The sequence below is a fragment of the Perca flavescens genome, chromosome 11 (genome assembly GCF_004354835.1).
Source record: "Perca flavescens isolate YP-PL-M2 chromosome 11, PFLA_1.0, whole genome shotgun sequence".
NCBI classification, from domain to species: Eukaryota; Metazoa; Chordata; class Actinopteri; order Perciformes; family Percidae; genus Perca; species Perca flavescens.
In genome coordinates this window covers 11,578,359-11,602,610 of record NC_041341.1, presented here as the reverse complement: position 1 = coordinate 11,602,610, position 24,252 = coordinate 11,578,359, and the positions used below count along the sequence as shown (strand labels likewise).

Below are 24,252 nucleotides of genomic sequence, written 5' to 3'. Positions count from 1 at the left end.
AATATACTATACTATGACTTTTTCAAACTTTTTATGACATACTATACTATGATTTTTGTATGACTTTTTTCGACATACTATACTATGATTTTTTTTCGATTTACAATGACTTTTTTTGACATACTATACCATGAAGTTTTTATCACTTTTTTCAGACATACTATACATTTACTTTTTTTACATACTATACTAAGACTTTTTTTTAAAGATTATTTTTTGGGGCTTTTCCCTTTATTACAGTGACAGTGGCTAGCGATGAAAGGGGTAGAGAGATGGGGGATGACACGCAGCAAAGGGCAGCAGGTCGGATTCAAACCCGTGCCGCTGCAGGAATCAGCCAACATGGGGGGGCACGCTCTTACTGGGTGAGCTAGAGGTCACCCCATACAAAGACCTTTTTAATGTCTTTTTTCGACATACTATACTATGACTTTTGTAGGACTTCTTTCGACATACTATGCTATGACTTCTTTAGACCTATTGTATTGGTACCTATTGTAGACTATGATATTTTCTTTCTTAAAAAAAAAAAAAAAAAAAAAAAATGTTTAATACATTTTGGTATTATTAAACATTTCAATGAAATTCATACTAATTAAAACAATTTGCACTTTTCCAACTATTCTTACTACTTCACCTTATTCTTACGCAATTATGCCAGCAATCCAGTTTAGCTTTAGCAATTTAGCTTTTCAACATTCACAAGCATTTTCAGCAGGGAATGCATTTTGTAGTTACAGAGTGGTATTAGTACTTTTACTTAAGTTAAGAATCTAAATACTTCCTCCACTGTCTTTACCACTAAATTTCCTTTGTCTTGAAGAATAGCTGACCATTCACTGTATCTGGCAGAACAAATATTTGGTGATTAAAAGAATATTCAACAACTTTATATCTTACTGAAGTAGATAAACATAACAAAGGAAACTGCAGAGCCCAGAACATTTTATACAATAAGTTTATGTACACTTTTACACTTCATTAACAAAACAGCCGTTCTACAATAACCAGGATAGTGCTCTGAACGAGGAGGTCTCCAACATAATGCTTCAACAAGTGGCTCTGCTCCTTTTTATTTGGTTTGTAATTGCTGTCCTTCAGCTCAAACAGTCTCTGCTTCAATCCAGTGTGTGTCGAAGAGTGATACGTTGGATGTGCAGCTGTAGAAAAATACTACTGAAATTAAATCTGCTAAACTTTAGAGGCCCGATCCTTCATCGAGCCTTCATGGGTCCGGAGGGAGGACCCTGGGACATAATACTACGATTCAAATAAGAGAAAAAAATGTCAAACCGCAAAAGGTCAAAATCGAGGAAGTTTCTCCCTCTTTATCTGAATTCATACAATGTTGAACTCGCACAATTCTTCCTGCCGTCTAACTGGCATATAAAAACATTTTAGTCATGGTTTTTTTTTTTTGTCTTTGAACAAACATTTCTTGTGGTTTCTGGTTTGAAAACATTATATATATATATATATATATATATTTACACCTTTTAGTGAAACTGATTTTGGTTTTCTGTCAACGCCAACAAACAAACGCCCTCCTGTGCTGCATGGTTAAGCAACCCCAAAGACAGCCGGGCCTGCAAGTGCGTTTTTGGATTGTGTGTTTGTGTGTGTGTGTGTGTGTGTGTGTGTGTGTGTGTGTGTGTGTGTGTATCCGCTGTATTCTTGGCAAATGGCAGGCACAGTTTGTTGTCAGTTGAAACGCGCACACACAGCACATTCACCAAAATAAAAGGCACTCTAGGAAGGATTGGGGCAGCGTGTGTGTGTGTGTGTGTGTGTGTGTGATTGCTATGGCATTCTTGACACAAAATGGCCCATATAATACTCTCTAACACTTTCAACTACAAGCCTCACACTGAAGAAAAAACGTCTTTAATTTTCAAGACTTGTTTGACCCCCAATGTTGCGGTGGGTGTGTGTGTGTGTGTGTGTGTGTGTAGCCTCCAGGTACAAAAGGGGGAGGACAACAGCGTCAACATCATCAGCTACTGCTCCAAACTCCTCTCGTCGTCATGATGGTCAGTGCTCCGCCATGTAAGTCAACATGGGGAGGGGATCCTCTGACTGAGTCCGTCTGCTCTGCAGTTCAGTCTCCATGGTTACCACATCATCATCAAGTCTGTCAATCGTGCTGGACTGGAGAGGCAGGGGGATAAAATAAAACTAAAAAGGAATCCGAGGAGGTGAAAACCGGGTAAACATTCAGGCATGAGATGGATCCCTCAGCGAGTAGAGAGAAAGCGAGGTCCTCAGAGGCTTCCAGCGGCCTCTTCTACCCATAGTTCTTAGGGACGAAGCAGGGGGGGGTCTTTTGAATGGTTGCTTTAAAAAGAAAGAAAGAAAAAAAACAGATCTGAGGCGGAGGCCGTTTCCAGTGGTTATTTCATGCAAAGCAGTCCGCCCACGTTGGCCACGAACTCCTCCAGGCTCTTGAGGAAGGCGACCTTCTGCTTGCGGTCCATGGTGGGCGGCCTGCTGCTGGCTGCCAGGGTGTTGAAGGCGTCGGCCAGCCGCTGGTAGATGACGGCGTCTCTCTGCGAGGAGAGGAGGGTCTCCACAAGCTCAGAGTACTCCGCCTGATGGAGGAAAAACAAACAAGTTGTTGTTATTTCTTTTTTTCGTCTGTTCACAACACGTAAAAACACAGAACTTTATTTTGTGCTACTCTAGCTTTAGAGTGTGCTATGACACAGATCGGCCACAAGAGGGCTTTTAGTGTCATTTCCATTCTGCCTCCTGTTGCTGATGAGGGCAGCTCAGCCCTCATTTAATAGAATTAATGTATATACTTAATTAAGTTAAATTATATAATTGCATGACAATTTTCCAGTGTTTTCGTTTGACTTATGAAATAATTCTGGACGAAAACAAGTCGTGTTTTAATCTCAAATTTGCTTCAGTTTTATCAAACCAGGAGTGAGTTTTTAAATATTTATAAATATAAAGTCATATTTAAACCTGGACCACAAATAGGAGGATGCCTTTTCTTGTGAAGACATTTGACATGCTATATTTTAACAGTTTAGGTTGCCAGCAAAGCAAAGTTACTGCTGGGTCACCAACTAGGAGCATTTAAACGTAAGCAAGAAACGTCTAAACGGACAACTACTTGATGGTGGGTTTCTTTTTTTTTATTAAAATTTTCTGTCAACAGTTACAGTGTCAGATTTTACACACTCCACAAAGCAATTATTCACATATCAGTGTCCTTATTGTCCAGTGGTGATGGTGGTGTCCTCTTGCAGACTGATCTCAAAAAGTGGTGTATGTATGACACGCCAATTCGTCTGCCATTTTGGCGTGTTATCAAGACGCATAATCGCTTTTTAACGTGTTTATCAACGCAATTCGCCTGCCATTGACCTACATTACGAGTGAATTTTCGCCCTAGCGAGTAGTATAAAGGGACCTAAGTCCGCGTAGGGAGGTTGGCTTGGGTGGTGGATGGGTAAAACACAGGACTTTGACCCAGGAAAGCCGGGATCGCTTCCTGCGTGTGGCGATTTTCAGCTGTTTTTTTCTTTTCGCTTTTTTGTGTTACTAAAGCCTTTCCCAGTGTTCTTTTCCTAAACTTTTTTTTTTTTATGTTGTTCTGTATACAGCGTAGACATACACGTGGATAGCTCAAAATGCGTACAAATAACACGCCATTTGGCTTTAGGAAAGTGCCGTGTATGTTTACGCAAAGTCATGATGCCATGTTGCCTCTTGCTGTGTTCTATAATCTGTCCATTTTTCCTGAAATTGTGTCACTGCTCCACGGTCGGGGGTTCTGCTTTATACCATAACCTTGTTATGGCTTTTTTACTTGCTGATGGCAGAACTTTATCAAGATACTCATCCTCTTTTTGAATTATATCTTGTGTCAAATTTCCCAGATAAAGTACCTTACAAGACTTGGGTATCTCGTATCCTATAACTTTTCTTAAACCCCGCCATATTTTATCCCAATATCCTATTATCTTTTGGCAAGACCAAAAAATATCCATATGGGCTACATCCATGTGTCCACATATTCTCCAGCATGGTTGCTGGTTACATACAGTTTCCTTCCTAATGTTTGGAGTTATAAAAAACCTGACCATATTTTTAAAATTGAATTCTCTCCAAAACGGACAACTACTTGATGGTGGGTTTCAAGTGCAATAAGTCTGTAGTTGACCAGAGGACAACTTTATAAATGCTGATGTTATTCACTCACCTGATGAAGGCATACGAGTGTGTAGAGTGCTTCTCCTGCTGCCACCGTCATCTCTGTGTTGTGTTTTTGCAGGATCAGCATGTCAAACACCAACTGGAGACACAGAGGGCAGAGTACCCGGTGTGCAAAGGAAAGTTATTATAAAGCAAAATAGTACATCCAAAATAGTATTGCAAGAGCATGAATTCTACAGTTCAACAGCACATAGCATCAACATACAACTCATACTGTTCCCATTCTAGCTTTAAAAAAACAACACTCTTAAATAAATCATTCAACATTTTGGCAAGCGCACTTATTTGTTTTCTTGCCAAGAGTTAGATAAAATACCACTCTAATGTCTGCACAGCAAATATGAAGCTACAGCTGGTTAGTCAAGCTTAGTAAATATACTGGAAACAGGGAAACAGCTAGCCTAGCTCTGTCCAAAAACTGACATGTTGTACTTTTGAGGGAGATTATGTGCTGGACGATTTCTTGGCCGTGCGCAGTGATTTCTTGGAAAGAGAATAAGCACGTATGCCAAACTTTCAAACTATTCCTTTACTACAAGAGCAGTTAAAAAGAGTTTTAAATATTTAAACTTACCTGCTCAAATGTGACTTAAAAATAAATCTGAAATTGTGTTTTGTATGTATTTTATCATTATATTTACATGTTTTATTGTGGTGAAAATGATGGTGTGCTATACCTTGAGGAAATGACGGGTGGCGATAAAGAGTGGCGTGTCCTTCTCCTGGGTTTTAGCGCACTGCTCAGCCAGAGGAGACAAAGCCTCCAAACACAACTGGTTGATCTCTGAACTCATCCTGAAAACAGACGTTAAGGAGCAGAAACTACATTGTAATTAGCTCGTTTCTGCCTCATACAGGCTCATACACAGCTGCACCGAGCAAACTGGCAGCTCCAGATGGAAGCAAGAATAACACTGAGGACCCGTAAATTCAGTAAATTATTGTCAGATGGTAATTCTCTTCTCTGCTGCAGCCACATTTTCAGATTTGGACTATTATAAATATATATCCTATCTAAATCCAAGCACATGCAACTTTACAGCATAAAATGACTTTTTTAAAGCAAACATCATTATTAAATATACTTTTATACTTTTAAACCCGTCCAAAAATAATGTGATAGATGTCCAATAAACCATGGTGACTTTGAAAGACTGTTTACTTGAAAAATGGCTCCTGGAACTGGGTATGGTTTTAAATGTTATTATCCTAGTGCTGATGCAATACCTGTGTTTCAATACCTTACTGTGGTGCATATTTTTATTTTTTAAAGTGCTCATATTATGCTTTTTCTCTTTCCTTTATTGTGTTATATATCTTTTTTGTGCACATTATAGGTTTACAAAGTGAAAAAGCCCAAAGTCCACCCCAAAGGGACTTACCATCTCCAACAGAAAACACTGTTCGCAAACTGCTCCAAACAGCTCTATTGTAGTCCAGCCTTTACTTCAGAGACAAATGTGCGTCACTTTGTAACACACGTTATAATGCTCGCCTAGCTGCTAGCGTGGCACTCCCTCATACTCTGCTTCTGACTGGCTAGTAGTCCTTACCTAGGTACTGCGCATGTCCAACTCCCAACAAAGATGGTACAGAAGTGAGATGTCTCACTCTGTAGCTAAAACAGAGAGCTCAACACACAGGGTGAAAAGAGGAGCTGCCGCAACGCGCAGTACAACAAAAATACAGTGCTTTGAAAATTAAACCATGTAAACCTATTCTGATATAACCTTTAAATACAATTATGAACCTGAAAATGAGCATAATATGAGCACTTTAACAGGTTTTCCATTTAACAAAAGAAGTCAAAGTTCTCACATATTAAATGTTTTCAAAACAAGCACCAGTAGGAGAACACAATAAAAAAGAAAATAGTAGTACAAATCTTGATAACAACTTGTTAGTATACTAGTATTCAAGAGTCTGTTTGGTCAGTGGGAGGATACGAGGTCATTCCCAGCTCCAGGGAGAACATGAGGCTTTTGAAGAGGTCTTCAGGCAGCTGTGGGATCTTTTCTGGAAAGATCTCACAGATGAAGGTGATGAGCTTGTAGTACTGGTTACACAGGGAGGGGAACTGGGAAAACAACGTGAACAAGATCAGCAGGAGCTCTCACAACATGTCATCGTAGATCAAGCACTAAAAAACATCCATGATTACCTTGAGCAGGTCCTGAGACATGAGAGGGAGAACAATGTTGACACCATAAAGAACCACATCTGCTGCCGATACTGTCCGACTGGACGCCGGTGTTCCCTGGTCTTGGTTGCGAAACACATCGTCTAGAATACACAGCAGTTAAAACATTTTTTAATCTCAAGCAACTGAGGAAATATGAACAAGGAGAAGGAGAGGTATTCTGCTCTAATTGGTTGTGGATTTCTCCTCTTAGTTTATAAGTTAAAGACAGAAACATGCAGCCGACTCACCAGTGTCGCTGAAGTCGATGAACTCTTTGGAGAGCAGGTTAGTGAGCAGCTCCATGATGAGCAGCAGATCCTGGTATTGGTCCTCCTCTGCTGTAGCGTCGTTTCGCTTCCTGCTCTGGTTGTTTTTGGAGTAGACCTGCAGCAGCGTCAGACAAACCTCGTACAGCTTCATGGACTTGGTCTGGATGAGGAGGGAGAAGGGACAGTTAACGTCTCAGACAGCTACGCGGACCTGAAGCCACAGAATTCATGAGTTCTGAGATTTCTGTGAACAAAATTAAAATTTTAAAATCGTCTGTTTCCCACCAACATTGGTTTGAAATTCATCATTTTATTTCTTGATTAATACTTGAAAGATCTTGTATATTCCTGTAATGTGACATATTTTTTTAAATTCTGATTAACTGATAAAAGTCTATCATCTCTAGGTTATTCTTGTAGTCTGTTACACACACCTTTCAATGAGAAATCAACTGAGGAAAATTGTCTCTTTAGCTTATAAAGAAAAGATCAGCATGTAAAATGTGTGAATGCAAAGGCACGCTAAATGTTTGTGTCATTGTACAAGCAGATTACAGTTCTGTTGCGCAAATGTTTCAATAATTACAATCTTATTCAGCTTAGTGCCAAAGATGAATTTCAGTTCAAACTCTTTAAAGCCTCTGAACACCCACACGGGTGATTTCAGTTAATCTGGCTGATTCGACTCGGCTCAGCTTGAAAGTGGGCCGGCGCTTGGATGGGAATTTATTAGATCACACGTATTTTCTACCAATAAGAATGATAAAGCTGTCATCTGTCCTGCCCTTAACAGGAGCAAACAAAGCTAACAAGAGACTCTGGAAGACGTCAGTCAATCAGTCTATACACACCCACACAGTCCTGAGAAGAGGGCTGATCAGCCAGGTTAACTGGAAACGCCTGTGTGGGTGTTCAGGGCCTTTAACAAAACTGACTGTTAATAAATATTAAACTATTAAACTGATGAGAGATAAAACTATTGACAGAACATCCCACAGGAGGCAGAACAACATATGGGTGAAACGTACGTGCACAGTAGCAGCTGCTCTGGCAAGCAGCAAATGATTACCTGCATAATAAAAAACACTAATATCTGTAGGGATAACATTGGAAGTACATTTAACTCACCTCTCCCAGGTAACAGATCTGCTTGTGAGCCACTTCAACAAAAACCTCAATGATGAGGTTGATCGTCTCGGGTGTGTTGCTGTAGACCTGAGCAACGAAAGCAGAAGTCACATGAAACGCGAATGTCATCTAGATGAGTCTTTCCCAAAGTTAGGGTAGGGACCTAAACTCGGTCGCAGACTCATTTTTTTATTGGGTCGCCAATTAAATGTTAAATAAATGCGCAACAACGCTATGATATGTGAATTTGATGCAATGCAGTACATTTCATATGCATTTTAAATGCATGGGTTTGTTGTGTTCTTTATCAGTAGTTTATAAATGTAGATGTCACAGCAATTCATGATGTATTTTTGTTTGTTTAATGTGTAATTGTTTGTGTATGTAAGTTTGGGTCCCAGACAGACACCAAATTTCTATTTTAGTTCTTGAGCTGAAAAAGTTTGGGAACCCCTAAACTATATTAGATATTTACAGAACCTTTCATCCCAAATGTTTACACACAGACCAACGTTTGAAGACCTCTTCCATCGTAGTAATTTTATTGAAGAGTTAAAAGATATTTTAAGATTCCTTTGAACTGGAAAGAGAGTTTCGTTGGTCTGTCCTTTGAGTTAAATGCCGCGTATCAAATCTAATCAACACGACACAGGAACAGCAGCATACAGGCTGCCTTTCACCGACTTTGATTCCGCTCTTACCTCCATGAGGCCGATGCAGCTGGACAGGAAGTCCATGAGAAAAGAGAAGAGCGCGGCCACATTGTCGATCTGCGTCGCCTCCGCAATGCCACACAGCGCCTCTAACGTAGCGACGATTTCCTTTTTGACGGCTTCCTCCTGGCTGATCTGAGCAAAGTTCTCCTGGTTGATGAGGTTGAGGAAACGCTGCTGGAGAGGGTGAAGCACCTGGACGGACAGAAACAGGGAGTCTCAGGTTCATTTACAAATCAAAATGGACTCCAAGATGTGTTCAGATTAGGGCTGCACAATTAATCGCAATTGTATGGAAATCACAATATGGACTAGTGCAATATCCAAATCGCAGAGGGGCGCAATATTCATCAAAGGAAAAATATGTGTCAATCATCTGAATCAAGTATTGTGGTGCTGCAGAGATGTGCCGGCCTACAAATCCTATCCTACAGAAAACCTCTTTGTTTGGTACAGATCCTCGCAAAAAATACACTATAATCATTTTAATTTCAATTTTGTTTTTGTTTTCAATTTTCAATGAAAATGAGAATAATGATACAAAAACGATCATTCCCTCCAATATCGTGAATCACATCGCAATATCAAAGTCAAAATAATCACAATTAGATATTTTCTTCATATCGTGTAGCACTAGTTCACATGGGTCATACTGTACGTCATCCATCACATACTTCATGTTTCCAAACATTTTAAACTAGCCTGGAGAAATTTCAGTGGCAATCTTCACTTTTTTTTGCAGCTAATAAACACATGTAATAGGACTATATATACACTATCTTTGCACAGACCTGCAGCCAAACAGACTTGAACTTCTGACTGGTCTTAGCCTTTAACTGTTATCTGAACTCAGTTATGACATTCTTTACCTATCAAACTAAACCCGAGCTACTTGAGGATAAAAGTGATTTCTCGGTGCATGTAAGGAAAGAGGAGGAATTTAGAGATGTAACAAAAGGAGCGTTTGATCAGTTGTTAAGGTCCATCTCTCCAACAGAGCCATCGAAGTTCCAACAAAGCAGCTGCAGAAGCCAACAGCTGCTGTCTCTCACTCGTAACACCCATAATTACTCTGGAGTCATTGTGGCTTTGCACCCCCATTTAATACTGTCAGCCTATTAAGACAAAAGGCCTCTAGGATCACAAAAAGGATCATGTTATACACATGGGAGAAAGACTCCACGGGAGAATATTATCGACTACATCAATCACTCCTCCTTCTCCAATCTGACTGGAGTCTGCGGACTCTAAACACGACCGACTTTTTTGTGTGTATTTTTTAAAAAGGACTTAGGATAATTTCAGTTCACTATTTTCATAGTTATGTCATAATTTCTATCAGTTAAAAAAACAGGAAAAGGAAAACTGCGTGAGCACACTTGTGGCTAGTACGGCGGATCAAAGTTAATCCATTCTGTAAACGTGATGTTTACAAAGGACAGTTTGAGCGACAATTTTACTGTTCACCTTTAATTTATTTTCCAAATAACCTTAATTAACCTGGAGATTTGTTTACAACCTGTCTGTTTGTCTGACTGCTCGTTTATCACCGCCATCTGACTTGTTGATGTTGCCGTTTTCACAATCTTGAACTCATTGAGTACATTAAGTTATAAGTACAGATAAAAAGACAATTTTGTTGTCTTAAGCTGTAGTTAATCAGAAAAATCTTTTAAGCACATCTGCAGAGCTACTGGGCGTTTTGTCTCTTCTTCTTGTAATGCTTCTGCTCTGTTTATAGAATGAAATACGTCATTTACAGGCTGTATGTTTGCCAGACTTATTGTGGGTCTCCATGCCCCAAAGAACTGCTAGCACAGAGAATTTAATAGTCTGGTTTCACACATTGAGCTTACAGTACAAGGGGGAAGCATCATGGGACTGTAAAAACAGTGTCATTTAAATTTATTTTGTGTGTTTCTGTGTTGTTTAGATATGTTAGGCTGGAAGAGAGAGATAAATAGTTTTTAAATACTTACTTTTTTATATTTTACATTACTATGACATGACTTTCACATCTATTATTATTATTATTATGAAAGCACACCTGTGTAATGTTGCATCCAAGCTGGCAATAACGCAAAACCTAAATATATTACACTTAAAAAACTCAGGAAAGCATAAAATTCTCACATTTGAAAAGCTGGAACCAGAGAGGCATTTTTTCATGGTCAATTATGGGAATTGTTGCAGAATAATCTTTTGCCAATCTTTGTTTAACCAACTAATCATTTCAGCTCTTATCTTTCACTGTACAGAGTTAAACACACAAGTTACCTCAGCCCAGTATTGCTGTTTGGCGTCAGAGTCCATGTGAGCGAAGCCTCCCAGGACCAGAGCTTTCATCAAAGACCTCTGCACAGAGCTGGACAGCAGGTGGAGCGGTGGGCTGCGGCTGGCAAACTGCTTCGCCAGGTTCCACCAGCTTTCACACTGCACCACGACGTTCGCCCTGAACAGACGGGGATGAGGCAGTGTCTCTAAGAGTCTGTGGTGTGGTAGGGTCTAATGTGACCCCCACAGAAATCTGAAAAAACATCAGCACTTATAGTGCACAATATGATTTTTACCCAGAAGGCCTCAGCCAATAGTTCCAAACATTTTTGACCACCTTTAACAAAGTAATGCCAAGCAGCATCTTGCTGTTCTAATGGGAAAACTTCTCAATCCAAATAAGTTTGTTTCCATGTTTTTACTTTGAATGCAAGAATGTTTCTTAAAATGTTGTGAGAACCCAATCCATAATCTAATAGAGTGCATATTCATTTACCAAAACGTTATTTCCTAGTTCATGAAAAGCTGATATTTTATTTTATTTATAAAACATAAGTGGTAACTATATCAATAAAAAACAAACAATGATTTCCCTTTTAAAATTGTTCTATATAATAGCAAAGAAAGCCAAAAGGTTTAAAACTATTCAGTATATTTGAGAAACAAGCAGAAAAGCTATTGGTTGCATTATTGCATTAAGTTATTATGCATTATGACAACATACTACGTAATAAAAGTCAGGATATCTCGGCTGTGGACTTAATTGTTTGAAGAGCTGCAAAGATTAATCGATTAATTGTCAACTTTTAAATTAATTGCCAACTATTTTGATAATTGATTAATTGTTTGAGTCGTTTTTTATGAGAATAAATACATCAATATGATGTGATAATGAAAACTATTGTTAGCTGCAGCCCTAATTGTTTAGTCTAAAAAAATTCATAAAATGGTGAATAATACCCAAAGTACATCTTCTAATGTCTTGTTTTGTGCAACCAAAAATCCCAAACCCAAAGACATTCAGTTTAACATCAAAAAAGAAAAAAAAAGAAAATATTCACATTTGAGTAGCTGAAACCAGAGAAGTTTGTCTTTTTTTTTCCTTAAAAATAAATAAATAAAAGAATCAGATTGTTTTCAGTTATGAAATGATTGTTGCAGCTCTGCACCACCACTCTCCTCACCTCTCCCTCTTCTCCACCAGGGTCACCAGAAGCTCCACAGTGTCGTTTGCCAGCTCGGCCTCTGAGCTCCACACGGACAGGTTGTTGATCACCTTCTCCAGAAGATATCCCACAATCCACTGGGCCCCCTCTGTGTCTGCACCAAACGCTGTGCTCAGGGGGATACTGATCTGAGACGAGATGAGACAGTTGGAGCAGAAACCTCTGGTTTATTGTAATGATGGGGAAAAGAAATTACTATGACATAGTGCAGTATAGGGCTGCACCATATGAGGAAAATATCCAATTGTGATTAATTGTGCAGCCCTACTGCAGTGTGCAACATAGTATGGTACTGTAAAAGATGTGGGGACCTATTTTAACGATCTAAGCGCACGGCTTGAAGCGCATGGCTCAGGTGCGTTTAGGGCGTGTCCAAATCTACTTTTGCTAGTTTGACGGCGGGAAAAAGGGTCCGTGCGCCGGGCGCATGGTTCAAAAGGGTTGTACTTCGTGTCTTCATTAATTCATAGGTGTGTTTTGGGCTTAACATGCAATAAACCATTCAGTGTCATCTCCCATTCCCTTTAAAAGCCAGGCGCGTTTGTACCTTGGCGCATTGCTATTATGATGGCGGATTTGCACCGTAATATTTTTATTTGTAATCTTTTGCATGTTTGTGTGCTGCTGAGCTTCCCTGTGTGTGTGTAACGAGCACAGTGCACGAGCCTAGGCGCATTTTACTAATTCACTGTTAAAATAACAATGAAGTGCTGCGCTATTTACTTTCGACCAGATTTTTGTTGGTCAATGGCACGATCACTTCCCGCCTACTCAAGATAGCAATATGCCAAGAATGCACCTGAACACACCTCCCTGTTAAGACCAGCACGCCCATGGGTGCAAAGATGGGCGCAAAAATGGGCGCAGGTGCATTTGCTATTTAAACGATGCGGGCGCTGGACGGGAGGTACGTCAGCTTATACCTGCTCGTAGAGTTTCTCGTCCACCAGTAGGTATGTCTTGGCCCAACGTCTGAGGAACCACATGATATCCTTTCCCATCTGTGGGCTCAGCAGCCCCGTCAGACTTGCTCTCGTTGCTCTGGACTCAACCTCTGACGTCCGCAGCACCGCTGACAGCAACCTGTGACAGAAGAACGCAAGAAAGAATAGTTGGATTTAAATTTATAATAAGGAGAAAGGAAGGAGACTAGATAAAACAGTGAAAAGGCATGAGAACAGGAGGGCAGTAGTTGAGAAGGCCAAAAGAAATTAAGATGGAAATAGATTAAATAGTACAAACAAGATAAAGCACTCAGCAGAGACACTATAAAAGCAGCTGGGGTGAGCAGCTTTTCATTCAAAGAGTGAACAGTAATTTATATAATTTTGGCCTCGAAATCAAAATGTACCCAACAGTCACAACATAAAATGAATATATTATGAATGTATAGTTTCAGCAGCTGTGTGGCCACAAGGCATCTGCACAGATCATCCCACGGCAGGCCAAAAATGTCAACAAATGTGTAATCCTCTGTACAAACAGTCTTCAGACAAACACCACACTCACCCATATCTGTTTTCAGACTTCTTTCGTACCTTTATGTGGCAAAAACAGGCCCACCATGATTTATATACAAACCGTCTTGATTGATAATGACAACTAAAACATGAATATTACTTAGAAGATACAAGTTTTGTATTTTTGCATATGCATGTCTCAAGTATTCATTCAGATTTTCGTCATTATTTCATGCCTTTTGCGGAGTGGGCTTCACAAAGCGCACACACACACGCGCGCACACACACACGCGCACACACACACACACACACACACACACACACACACACACACACACACACACACACACACACACACACACACACACACACACACACACACACACACACACACACACACACACACACACACACACACACACACACAACAGAGCAGAGCATATAGAGGGTAGAGAGACAGAGGGCTTAAAGCAGCTTATAGGTCCGCCCCCCTCAGTCGAGGACAGTGCACAGTTTCACATTGTTTGCAGAAAACAAAACCACGCTGACATTTACGGGGCCGGGGTCGGACACTCACAGATAGGAAACCTGATGCCGTCGGCCACTCGTCTCTGCAATCCTCTGTCATTGCCGTCATCCCTCTCTTTTCACACACACACACACACACACACACACACACACACACCTCTACATAATGAACAATCTAGAAACACAGGGGCTCAATGACCTTCAACAGACAATGTCATTGGCTGCTGTGACTATCTATTGTCGTCACTGTGATTATCCACACACACACACACACAAGTATCCAGTGCGACTGCCAACATCCAACATCCCTGAACAGCACAACGTTTCTAACACCACAGTAGCATACTGTCGGGCTGCACAATTAATTGTTGTTGAAAAAATAAATCTGCTTTCACCAACAAGATACGTTTTCATCCCTGAGGTAGGAGCAAATTACATTACAGTGCCAATAATGAAAAATGTTGGGAATGGAAATGCACCTGGTCTTCTCCTTGTTTATTAACTTATAATGGCAGGTAGTGGAGTGTCCGATAACACACAGAAGTCCAACAACATCCAAGGACTACTGGATACAAAGAAGGGCAATCTCTTCTGATACGACAATCTATCTGACAGCAGTTTGTCTGGTCCTTGAGTCAGGTTTAGTGTCAATACATCACATACAAACCTGTGCTGCATACCGGTTTTCACAGATGCTTTGCTAAACATTCCTTCAGCTGCACAAATTCAAACCTGAGACCTTCACAATTCACCCAGTCTTACGTGTTTACGGAAAAACACTGTATGTCAAATTCCTTTTTTATCCTACCTACACAGATTTTCTTAGTTAGAATGAAGATTCAAGCTGTCGACCTTCCAGTTCTCAATGCCAGATACCAATAAGTAACTTCTCAGTAGCCTCAGTCCGTCCGAAGCCTTCAGATAGGATAAACACATTGCTTAAAAGCTCATGAACCCTTGCTAGCCAGAAAAATTATCCAACAGCCACAAATTGTAGAAACAAAAATCGTAAAGAAACACACCAAAAACGCTATATTGCACAGTGCACACAACATTTCAAAGCTCCTCCACCCAAATTATTTGAGTCTTTGCTCGTTGGGTCTTTTAAATGGCAAAAAGAAGAAGAAAGAATAAAAAGCCTTAACCTCACTTTCTTGAAACTTGAGACTAAAAGAAGGTTTAGAAATGTGGGGTTCCTATAAGACACTAAATAACTGCCAGAACGTGAACTACTTTATTTCTTTTATATGTAATTGTCACTACTCTCTCATGTATCCGGTTATAGACTTCAAGTGTTTGGTAGAAGACAAAACTTAAGTAGCCATCTAAGCCACGTGAGTGCTTAACAAAATAATAAATCCAAAACTTTATATCAACCTCCAACAGAAACTGTACCTGATGACTGAGTCTGTGCGGTTGCAGCCCGGTATGGACGAGGCCTTCTCCCCCGGTGACCCGAGGATCTGCAGCGTCGTATTGATGTCCACTTCTGTCGAGTGTTTGATGGAGAACTCCATCACCTCTGAGGGGATCAACGGGGTTTCACCCTGAGGGTCGTCTGCTAATAAATACCCTGGAGGATGCACAGACAGATGCAGATGGAATGTTAAGGTCCGTTCACTTTGTTGATTTTAGGTTTCTCCAAAATTTTAACAGAAAATACACAATTTCCTAAAAGAACTAGATCATCATCACCGTAGGTAACGATCAGGTAAATTGATTGTAATGTTTTTAAGCATAAATGCTCCAAATGTTATGTTTCCACCTTCTCATTTTTGAATATCTGCCTGAATATCTTTGGGTTTTGGACTGCTGGTCAGCCAAAACAAAGCAATTTCAATACATCAACTTGGGCTCTGGAAAATTCTGATGGACATCTTATAAATCAAACAATTAAACAATCAATTAAGAAAATAATTCTGAGATTAATTGATAATGAAACATTTTTAGTTGCAGCTCTAATATCAAAGTAAAATGTGAAAACATTATTGGCCCTGTTAATTTGAACAGGGCAAACATTTCTCAATGGGTGTAAAGTCTAAATTCAACTGCACAAATATGCCACTTTTAATGTTTTATATAAAAAATAGATTTCATCTTTAAAGGCAGTTACTTTTGGCCCAGCCAGCCTAAATGGTGAGGAATCTGCAATGCTGCTTTGTACAGCTTTAAAGATGCAGATTAATTTATTAACACAAACCCACAGAACTGGGTGGAGTTCTGCTGTTCTGTCTAGTTCACAAATCAAGTCAGTTATGTAGAAGAAATGGCACTTTAGTTCTTCAGTATATAACAACATCATACAACTTTTTCAAAGTGCCTTTAGGACTGTGTGTCTGTTTGTTTTTAATCCATGCAAAGCCTTCTTGGAACTTAATCCCCTGACACTTTTATGATGTTTGAATACTCCGCAGGAAAACAGGTGACATCAGGTACTACTGTCTGTAACTCAACCTTAATGAGGTAATACTATACTATTTATAAGATCTAAAAGAAAAACACAGTATAACTCCACTCACTCTCTCCGTCTCTCTGTCTCTCTCTATACATATATATACACATATACGTGTATTTGATCTCGTTATACTTAACTGGAACTAATTTAAATGTATGTTTAGAAATAATGAAATATTTCTTTTTGCAAAAACAGTGTTTAATTACATTTTTTTAAATAAGTTAGAATTTTACTGTAAATATTCCTTTTCCTTTATGTTTGTGTGTCATTCTAAAATCAGCTAATTTAATATTTAAAAAATACTCAGCTACTTATACACAGTGAGACACATTTAATCCATGTAGAAGAGCATGTGACAAAATTAATTCCGATTTAAAAATCCTGAGTGTAGAGACATGTGTGCAATCAAAAACATTAAAATGCAAAGAGAACATCAGAGAGCAAACAATTATGTCTTCCTAAAACAATAATGCTGTGTGGGGGTCGAGTGCTGGCTCTTTTTGTGTTAATCCAGACAACCTCAAAATGTCCTAAAAAAATGTCCTAAAAAATAATAAAAAATAAAGTTGTCCTGCTGCTGACCTGAGACCAGAATGAGCCAGTGGATGTCCTCATAGAGATCGTCCAGGACTTTGCGGTCCATTGATCCGGGGTCAGATGTGGCCATGAGGTGCTGCTGGGTCCTCTGAAGTTGACCGTGAAGCCGCGTCACCCGGTCCTCCAGCAGACTGCAGGACGACGTCACGAGACCAATGTTAACGTGGGAAACAGAAACACAGCTTCTGCTTCCTTTTGAAGTCCAATCACAATAAATCTCCAATAATTTATAATAATGCAAACTAAACAAAAACGGTCAAACACACGGAGAGAAAATCGTGCTTTGCCACATATTTAAAATCATGTGAAAAAACTGGGTAAACAATTGCGTACATTTATAATAAAGGTATTAAAAATGTGAACATTATACAAGAATTTAACTAATTCCACCTTATGGAAGATTGTGATGGAGAGGTCACAGCAGGAAAGGATATGAAGTACTTGGCTAAGTTTTATGTGTTTACCTCATGAGCAGTGGGATACAGTGGTCAGCGGCCACACGTCCCAGCATGCCGATGCTGGACAGCTGGTCGGAGAACAACTCTCTGTCGTCTTCCTGCAGCTCGTTGATCTCTTCCTCTTCATGAGACGATATGCCATTCACTGACTGAGGGGGCGTTTCAGGGTTTCATTAATTGCAAAGAGAAAGTGTGAAAGAAAAAGTAAGTTGAACGTTTCAGGAGGAGGATATTGTTCATATTAATGTGGAAATCTGAATCTTCAAATGTTCAACACTAAAACAGCAAAATACAGAATGCATAAATATCTTCTATTAGGCATAGAGCAGACCCAGTATTATAAGGTTAAAACGAATAAAGCAGAGTTCTTCCCTTTTCCAAATCTTTAGAGTCCGCTTTCAACTTTTTGGAACTGACTTGCCTTCCCTCAGTAAATTACACTGTGTTTATCCTAAATAAGAGTCTCACCAAGTTCCGGGTGCCGTCCGGAGCAGCCAAGTGACACTGGATGTACGAGTTGAAGACCTGGACTGCCGGCTGGACGAAGCAGCCGCGAGGAAAATGCTCCTCGTCCTGGACGAGCGTCAACCACGACTCCAGCAGCTTGTCGTAGGCCTCCATGTAAACCATGTCGTCCTTATCCAGCTGAGTGAGGAGAGAAACAGCAAATGGATGTCGGCAAAACAATGTCAACGATTTTCATAATAGGACTATTCACTCTGTTGTCTTTACATACGCAGTGACAGAGCCACCAACATGTATTGTTCAGGGCGTACATATTCAAAATGTATTCATATCATATACATATAGTATCATTTTAGAACAGATGGCTAGGCCTTTTTCTTTTATCACTTAAACTCATGCATTCACTGTATATCACCTTTTTTATGTAATATTATATGTAATAGATAAAAAATCCAAGTCAACAGCAGCCATCTCCAACATCTGTAATGAATTCAAGAAGCTCACAAGACGAACAAGATTCTGCTGCACAAAGTCCTGCTTATTTCTTAAGTGTACTTGGTGGTAATCTATTCGTCATAGTAAATAAAACAAAGAAAACCACTCTTTGGTTTAACTGGTCACAACCTGTAAACTATTACATTATTATTCGTTATCAGGCAAACGTGGTTAGTTGCTACAATGTTGACAGATGCATTTGCATTGAGACTCAACATATAGGGGTATTTCAAGAAAGAATATCTTGTTTTACAAAAAACTTTAAATCAAACACCTTTGGTTTTGTTCCCCAAGACTAACCTTAATGTAACACACGATGTGACTGAATTTCAAAGAGGAAGAAGATGAAGGTGTTATTACTCACCACCTCCTCCAGGGCGGCACTGCGACCAAACGAGCAGGTGAGCAGCGTGAGGCAGTTGATGAAGGAGGTGAAGAGGTCGCTGGGCAGCGCCGTTAAAGTACTTCGAGGGAACATGGTGATCAGATTGGAGATAATATTGGAGATGCCCACCGCCTCCGAGTCCTCGATTTCAATCCTGGGAATACAGATAATGAAATGTGATTTATTTATGTGGTAGACTTTCTTATTTTTTATTTATTTTTTTTAAATAAAATGATTAATGCCGTTGGGAAAATCAAGATGAGAAATTAAATTAAACTCAGAACAGCACGTACTATACTTTAATAAAACAGTGACGATGACTTATGATTTTTAGAATCAATCTGCCACTGGCATTACGTTCAGTGGTACAAATCTATTTCCTTCTCTTGACAGAAAAGGTTAAACTGCTTCTTTTCCACTTTCGATTCAAACCCGTGCTTTGGCCCAAGGAAGGACAGTTTCCACTCTCCAGGGTGAGGCTGAGGCTAAACTGGGGTCACTTTCCAGTTTGCACACTGGTAACTGAGGTTTGGAAACAGGCATGAAAATTGATCCTTAACCAAAACTCGTGGGCAACTTGACCCCTGAGCAGTTTTCCACAGCTGCATCGGAGGTTATTTTTATGGTATTTCTGCCTCATAGTACAGTACACAGACTACATGATGATTGAAAGAAGGGCTGTAATTACACTTCTCGTTTTAAGGAGACTTTTATCATAAGGTCGAACCATAAAGCATGAAGTGACACGTGCGGACACGGTAAAATCATATTTGGCTCATTTGTTGTTGAATTTTAAAACCAGATATAAGGGTGGCTTGTAATCTGAATTCTACACCATCTGGAGACATTTCCCCACAGTGAATGTATAATCAATGTGAAGAAATACTGAAGGATCACAAGATGAAGAAATGCAGCTACGTTTTTAAGACAATTCCAGTTTAACAGAGTATTTAATCAGGTTACAAATATTGTTTAATAAGAGAGTCTACAGCCATGCTGACAGCTCTGTGAGGTAGAACTTTGAGGTAAATGCTAATGACAGCACAATAATATGCTCACAATGACAATGCTGACATACTGAGGTTTAGCAGGTAATGTTAACTATTCTTATTAAGGGTGCTAGCAATACTAGCAATGCTAACAATTATCACCAAACAACGCACAGCTGAGGCTGATGGGAATATCATTAGTTTTGCAGGTATTCGGTCATAAACCAAATTGGAAAAATTGACATTTTTAGCTGCTTGTGGCGCTAGAGTGAGAGTCAAGGAAACGCCAAAGCCAGTTAGGCTTTATCGTCTGGAGTCCATAAATGTCTGTAAAAAATTTGGGAATGTGAATCCAAATGGGAAAATGCAGGTGGGAATCCATCCAATAGCTGTCAAGATAATTCAGTCTGACTAACAACCGACCAGCATTGTCATCCATAAAGCCTTGCAGCTATCGTGGCTAAAAAAGTTTAAAATATCACACTTCATTGTGACTTTTTTTGTTTTAATAAACCACAAGAGTCATTAAAAAGATTTAAACTTAGTGCTGCCTGATTAACCATCTCAAAATCCCAACTCATTCAATTCTCTATGAAATCTTATACTGAACAATTCCTCTGTATTTGAAACAAACTAAGCGCTCTGAATTGCTTTGAAAAAATGCAATAAATGATCAAAAACAAACGTGACACAATTCAATGTGTGAGAAAGACAGTTCCTACAGTAGGAGGAACAAAATGGAGGACAAAAGCCCAAAGGAACAATCAAATGTCAGAATCAATGGAACCAGGATGGAATGTCTTGGGATTTATCCAAAAACGCATTTCTAATTGAAAAAATACTTTACAAGCAATGTGGCTAACACCACAAATGTATTCAACCAATTAAAACATCGCCACCAATACATCATCTTATAATTAAGCTATCAAGGCCGAAACAAAACTACAGAAAACTGCTACATAACCACATGAATATTTACAAATGTATGTAAATCATCGCACCTATCACGCTGTTAAAGGCAAAAGAAGATCGCAATATTAATATTATTAATACTAATTAAACTTGTCAAGTGCTCTTTGGTGGACAAACTTCATGAAGACACTCAGGCAAATTCATGAAGAATGGATTGCGCCTGCTGATAGCATCCAGCGAATTGTGCATAATTTGCAACAGCTATCTAGCCTATCTCAAGGTCTGATTCACAAAGGATATTTAAAAATAGTACATATATATGTATGTATATAAATGTTGCATTTGCATCAAGAACTCAGCAGACACACAGAACAATAGCAGAAAGAAAAAGAAAAATTGAATTGTCCGACCGCGAGCTGCAGGTCCTGACCGACGAAGTGCAGAGGCATTACTCAAAACTGCAGGCAAGGATTTTAAATGTGACGGATTTAATATTCCAGTCTGTCAGTGCTGTTAATGTTTCCAAATGCACACCTTCATATTGTAAAAGAATGAACACATCATGTCATGAATTTGATTGTTGATTTGTTTTTTTCCTCCAGGGTCTTTCTATATTTCTGCACAGTTAATAAGAAGGGAAAATCCTTCTACAAAAACCAACACCACCCCTAAGGTTTTCTGTATATTTTTGTCTTTTCTGTGTTGCCTTTGCTGCACCAAAAGAAACCTCTTAATCCTGAATTTGTTTGTGCTGACACACCTATCCAAAGTCAGTCAGAGAGAAACATTGTGTGAGAGGCCTCACTAACCCCTATCAGATGGAGTTAAATTGCGAGCAGAACTGTTCAATCATTGCAGATCAGCCATCCCTCTTTGCATGGTTTTCCGATGAGGCAATTGGAAAAAAGCTCCAAGAATAGGTGATTACAGACGGAGCAGGAGAGGAAGGGAAGAGAGAGGGAGTGAGAGCCTGTGAGAGAAAAGAGAGGGAGAGAAAGACCCCTACTCACTGAATCACGTGGTCCAACAACAAGCGTGTGTGCACATTCATGAGTGGCTCAGTTATTTTTACATGTCAGTGTGGCCCCTTAATTCAAATCAGAAATACTTTGACTAAAGATACACCCACAAACGAACATAAAATATTTCTGTACTTATTGGCTCCGGATAATCATCTCTCTAACACACATACAGTTCCCACGATCACGATTTTTTCTCTCAAAAACTCTGCCTACTTATAGCAATTTTATTATCAGTTAGAACGTGCTTAGACGACAGTCACAGCATAATTAAAAAAACATATACAAGTACAGCTGGGTATACTGAACCTCACTTTTTTGGTACAAATGAGTCTGTAGCACCAATTAAATGTCTGGTCAAGTTGTACTCTTGGTTATTTAATCTTAGAACAGACAGCTACAGATTTTATTGAAAATGTTGCCATTTTTTGACAAATTTATTCAGGCAAACTCTAGCTTCTTTTAACTGTAGAAATTGTTTGATTGAAAGAACATGCTCATATTTCTTCATTTATTTTAAGAACTGTGAGCTATCAAAAAAGTATTGCTTTAGTATCAATGCCCGAACTCAGGTATGTGCAATAGTGTCAAAAATAAGTAAAGAATAAATGAATATAGTGCATGCACAGAAAGCCAGTTCAGTGTGGTTGCAGAGTAGTTAAAAGGTTGGGTTGTTCCATTTTCTTTAAGGGGCCATGTTGTCAAAATAGGTCAAATCCATTTAAGCCTTTATGACTGAACAATAAAACCCTAAATTGTATTCTAAGAGCAACTGTAAGCCAGCGTAGGGATAATAAAATGGGGCTAATGTGTTCTTTTATCGTTAAAAGTCTAGCAGCTGCAATTTGAACCAACTGCAGTCGTTTTTTTATTAAGTGCAGAATATAATTAAAACAGTCGAGGCGGGTTGAACTTTCTGAACGTCAGTGGGGATGAAACCCCCGCTTTACTTATTTTTCTGAGTCCATAATCATTTCTGAAAGAGAGCGTACTTTTGATTTACATTAACCTAATTATTCATTAAGTTCCACTGTCACACTGAGGAGGGGCTTATCCTCATTGAGCTGGAAAAAAGTATGAGACTTCCGACATTTAATTTCCCCAAAGTAATTTGTTACGACAATCAGGCTGCAAGCTTCTTTAGGATTGACAGGGAGGTAAAGTCGAGTATCATCGGCATAAAAATTAAAGCATACTGTATATTGTTGTGAGACACAAGACACTGTATCTATAAAAGTTTGCAAAGATATTAACTAAAAGCAACTCAAAGGTGAAGCAATGTGGACAGTATATCTTTTAATTTCTAATATATATTTTTTATCTTCTTAAAAAGGAAATCAGGAATCTTTCAAATTCAACTGGAAAAGTCTTGTCAAATCAGATTTAGGTGCTTTAGGACGTCAAGATTAACAGCTAAATTGTATTTCAACATTAGCTCCTTTAGCAGTGGATGAAAGTGTAGATTGTTTTATTTACTGCTCCTCCACTTGTGTTCACCGGTTTCGCTGATAAGATATCCAAAGGCCACGATGTTTGTAGTGCTACCGCAGCAAGGTCAAAACCAGGAGATAAAACAGGACATCAAATCATGGGAATACAATCTGATCACATTCAGCAGAGGTTGATACAGACCTAGGTAAGGCATTTATGAAAGCCAAATTATTCTTTAGTAGAGATGAGAGCTGAAACAATGAATCGATGAATCTTAGCCTCAAAATCTAGACACACCCTAGCGGCAGCAAATGTAATTTGCAGCCAGGGTGGTCTAGCAACTCTCCGTTGGCTTGCGAGCTGGAAAAACCAAACTCTAGTCAGGCCAATCACATTGTGTATAGAGTCTGTGGGCGGGCTTAACATAACGACGGCAGAGTTGGTTCCGCGTGAATTCCCTACTACTTGAAAACAAAGAAGATGGCTGCTGCTGCTGCTGCTGGCAAACAAAGGTCTTTCGAATCTACTTTGGCCGCGACTCTGGAAGACTTGGAGATAAGCTTTTCTTTGACAAAAGAACGGCACTGAAGTCATTCTTAAAAAAGGAAGGTGTGTTCGGAGTTTTGCCGACCGGATACGGCAAAAGTTTAATCTATCAACTAGCGTTGCTCTGGTTGGTTGTAGTGCTATCCTATTGTGTGCAGAGGGAATTTGAAAGACAACCGTTTATCCCTTCCCTTGGATTGAGCCCTGCCAATAGTGAGTTCCCAGACCCAACATCTTGATGTGGGGATGTGGGCTTGTCAGGCTAAATGAATCTATTAGTCGATCAACAAAAAAAATTATCTTGATAATTGATTGATCTTTATGCAATTTTTCATAACAAAAGTTCCAAATATCTTATTAAAGCTACACCCATGTGCGGATATGCTACCTCTCTTTGCTTTATATAATTAATAAACTGAATTTCTCTCACGTTTTGGACTGTTGGTTGAAAAAAACATTTGAAGAGGTAACTTTGGGCTTTAGGAAATCCTGG

At 39.3% G+C, this 24,252-nt stretch overlaps 1 protein-coding gene across 1 annotated transcript in view; it reads right to left on the bottom strand.

Annotated features, from left to right (window-relative positions):
* Positions 1-942: 942 nt before the first annotated feature.
* The window catches only part of xpo4 (exportin 4), a 61,552-nt gene continuing 38,242 nt past the window's right edge, over positions 943-24,252 (bottom strand). Inside the window, exons 9-24 of the mRNA XM_028591760.1 lie at positions 18,842-19,016; positions 17,986-18,162; positions 17,524-17,666; positions 17,045-17,190; positions 15,403-15,580; positions 12,943-13,102; positions 11,978-12,147; positions 10,797-10,971; positions 8,508-8,714; positions 7,807-7,893; positions 6,658-6,838; positions 6,389-6,510; positions 6,174-6,304; positions 4,905-5,022; positions 4,214-4,306; positions 943-2,588 (exon numbers count right to left, since the gene is read on the bottom strand). Coding sequence (XP_028447561.1) covers positions 2,391-2,588; positions 4,214-4,306; positions 4,905-5,022; positions 6,174-6,304; positions 6,389-6,510; positions 6,658-6,838; positions 7,807-7,893; positions 8,508-8,714; positions 10,797-10,971; positions 11,978-12,147; positions 12,943-13,102; positions 15,403-15,580; positions 17,045-17,190; positions 17,524-17,666; positions 17,986-18,162; positions 18,842-19,016 — 2,461 coding nt within the window. The 3' untranslated portion in view covers positions 943-2,390. The remainder of the gene's footprint in view (positions 2,589-4,213; positions 4,307-4,904; positions 5,023-6,173; positions 6,305-6,388; positions 6,511-6,657; positions 6,839-7,806; positions 7,894-8,507; positions 8,715-10,796; positions 10,972-11,977; positions 12,148-12,942; positions 13,103-15,402; positions 15,581-17,044; positions 17,191-17,523; positions 17,667-17,985; positions 18,163-18,841; positions 19,017-24,252) is intronic.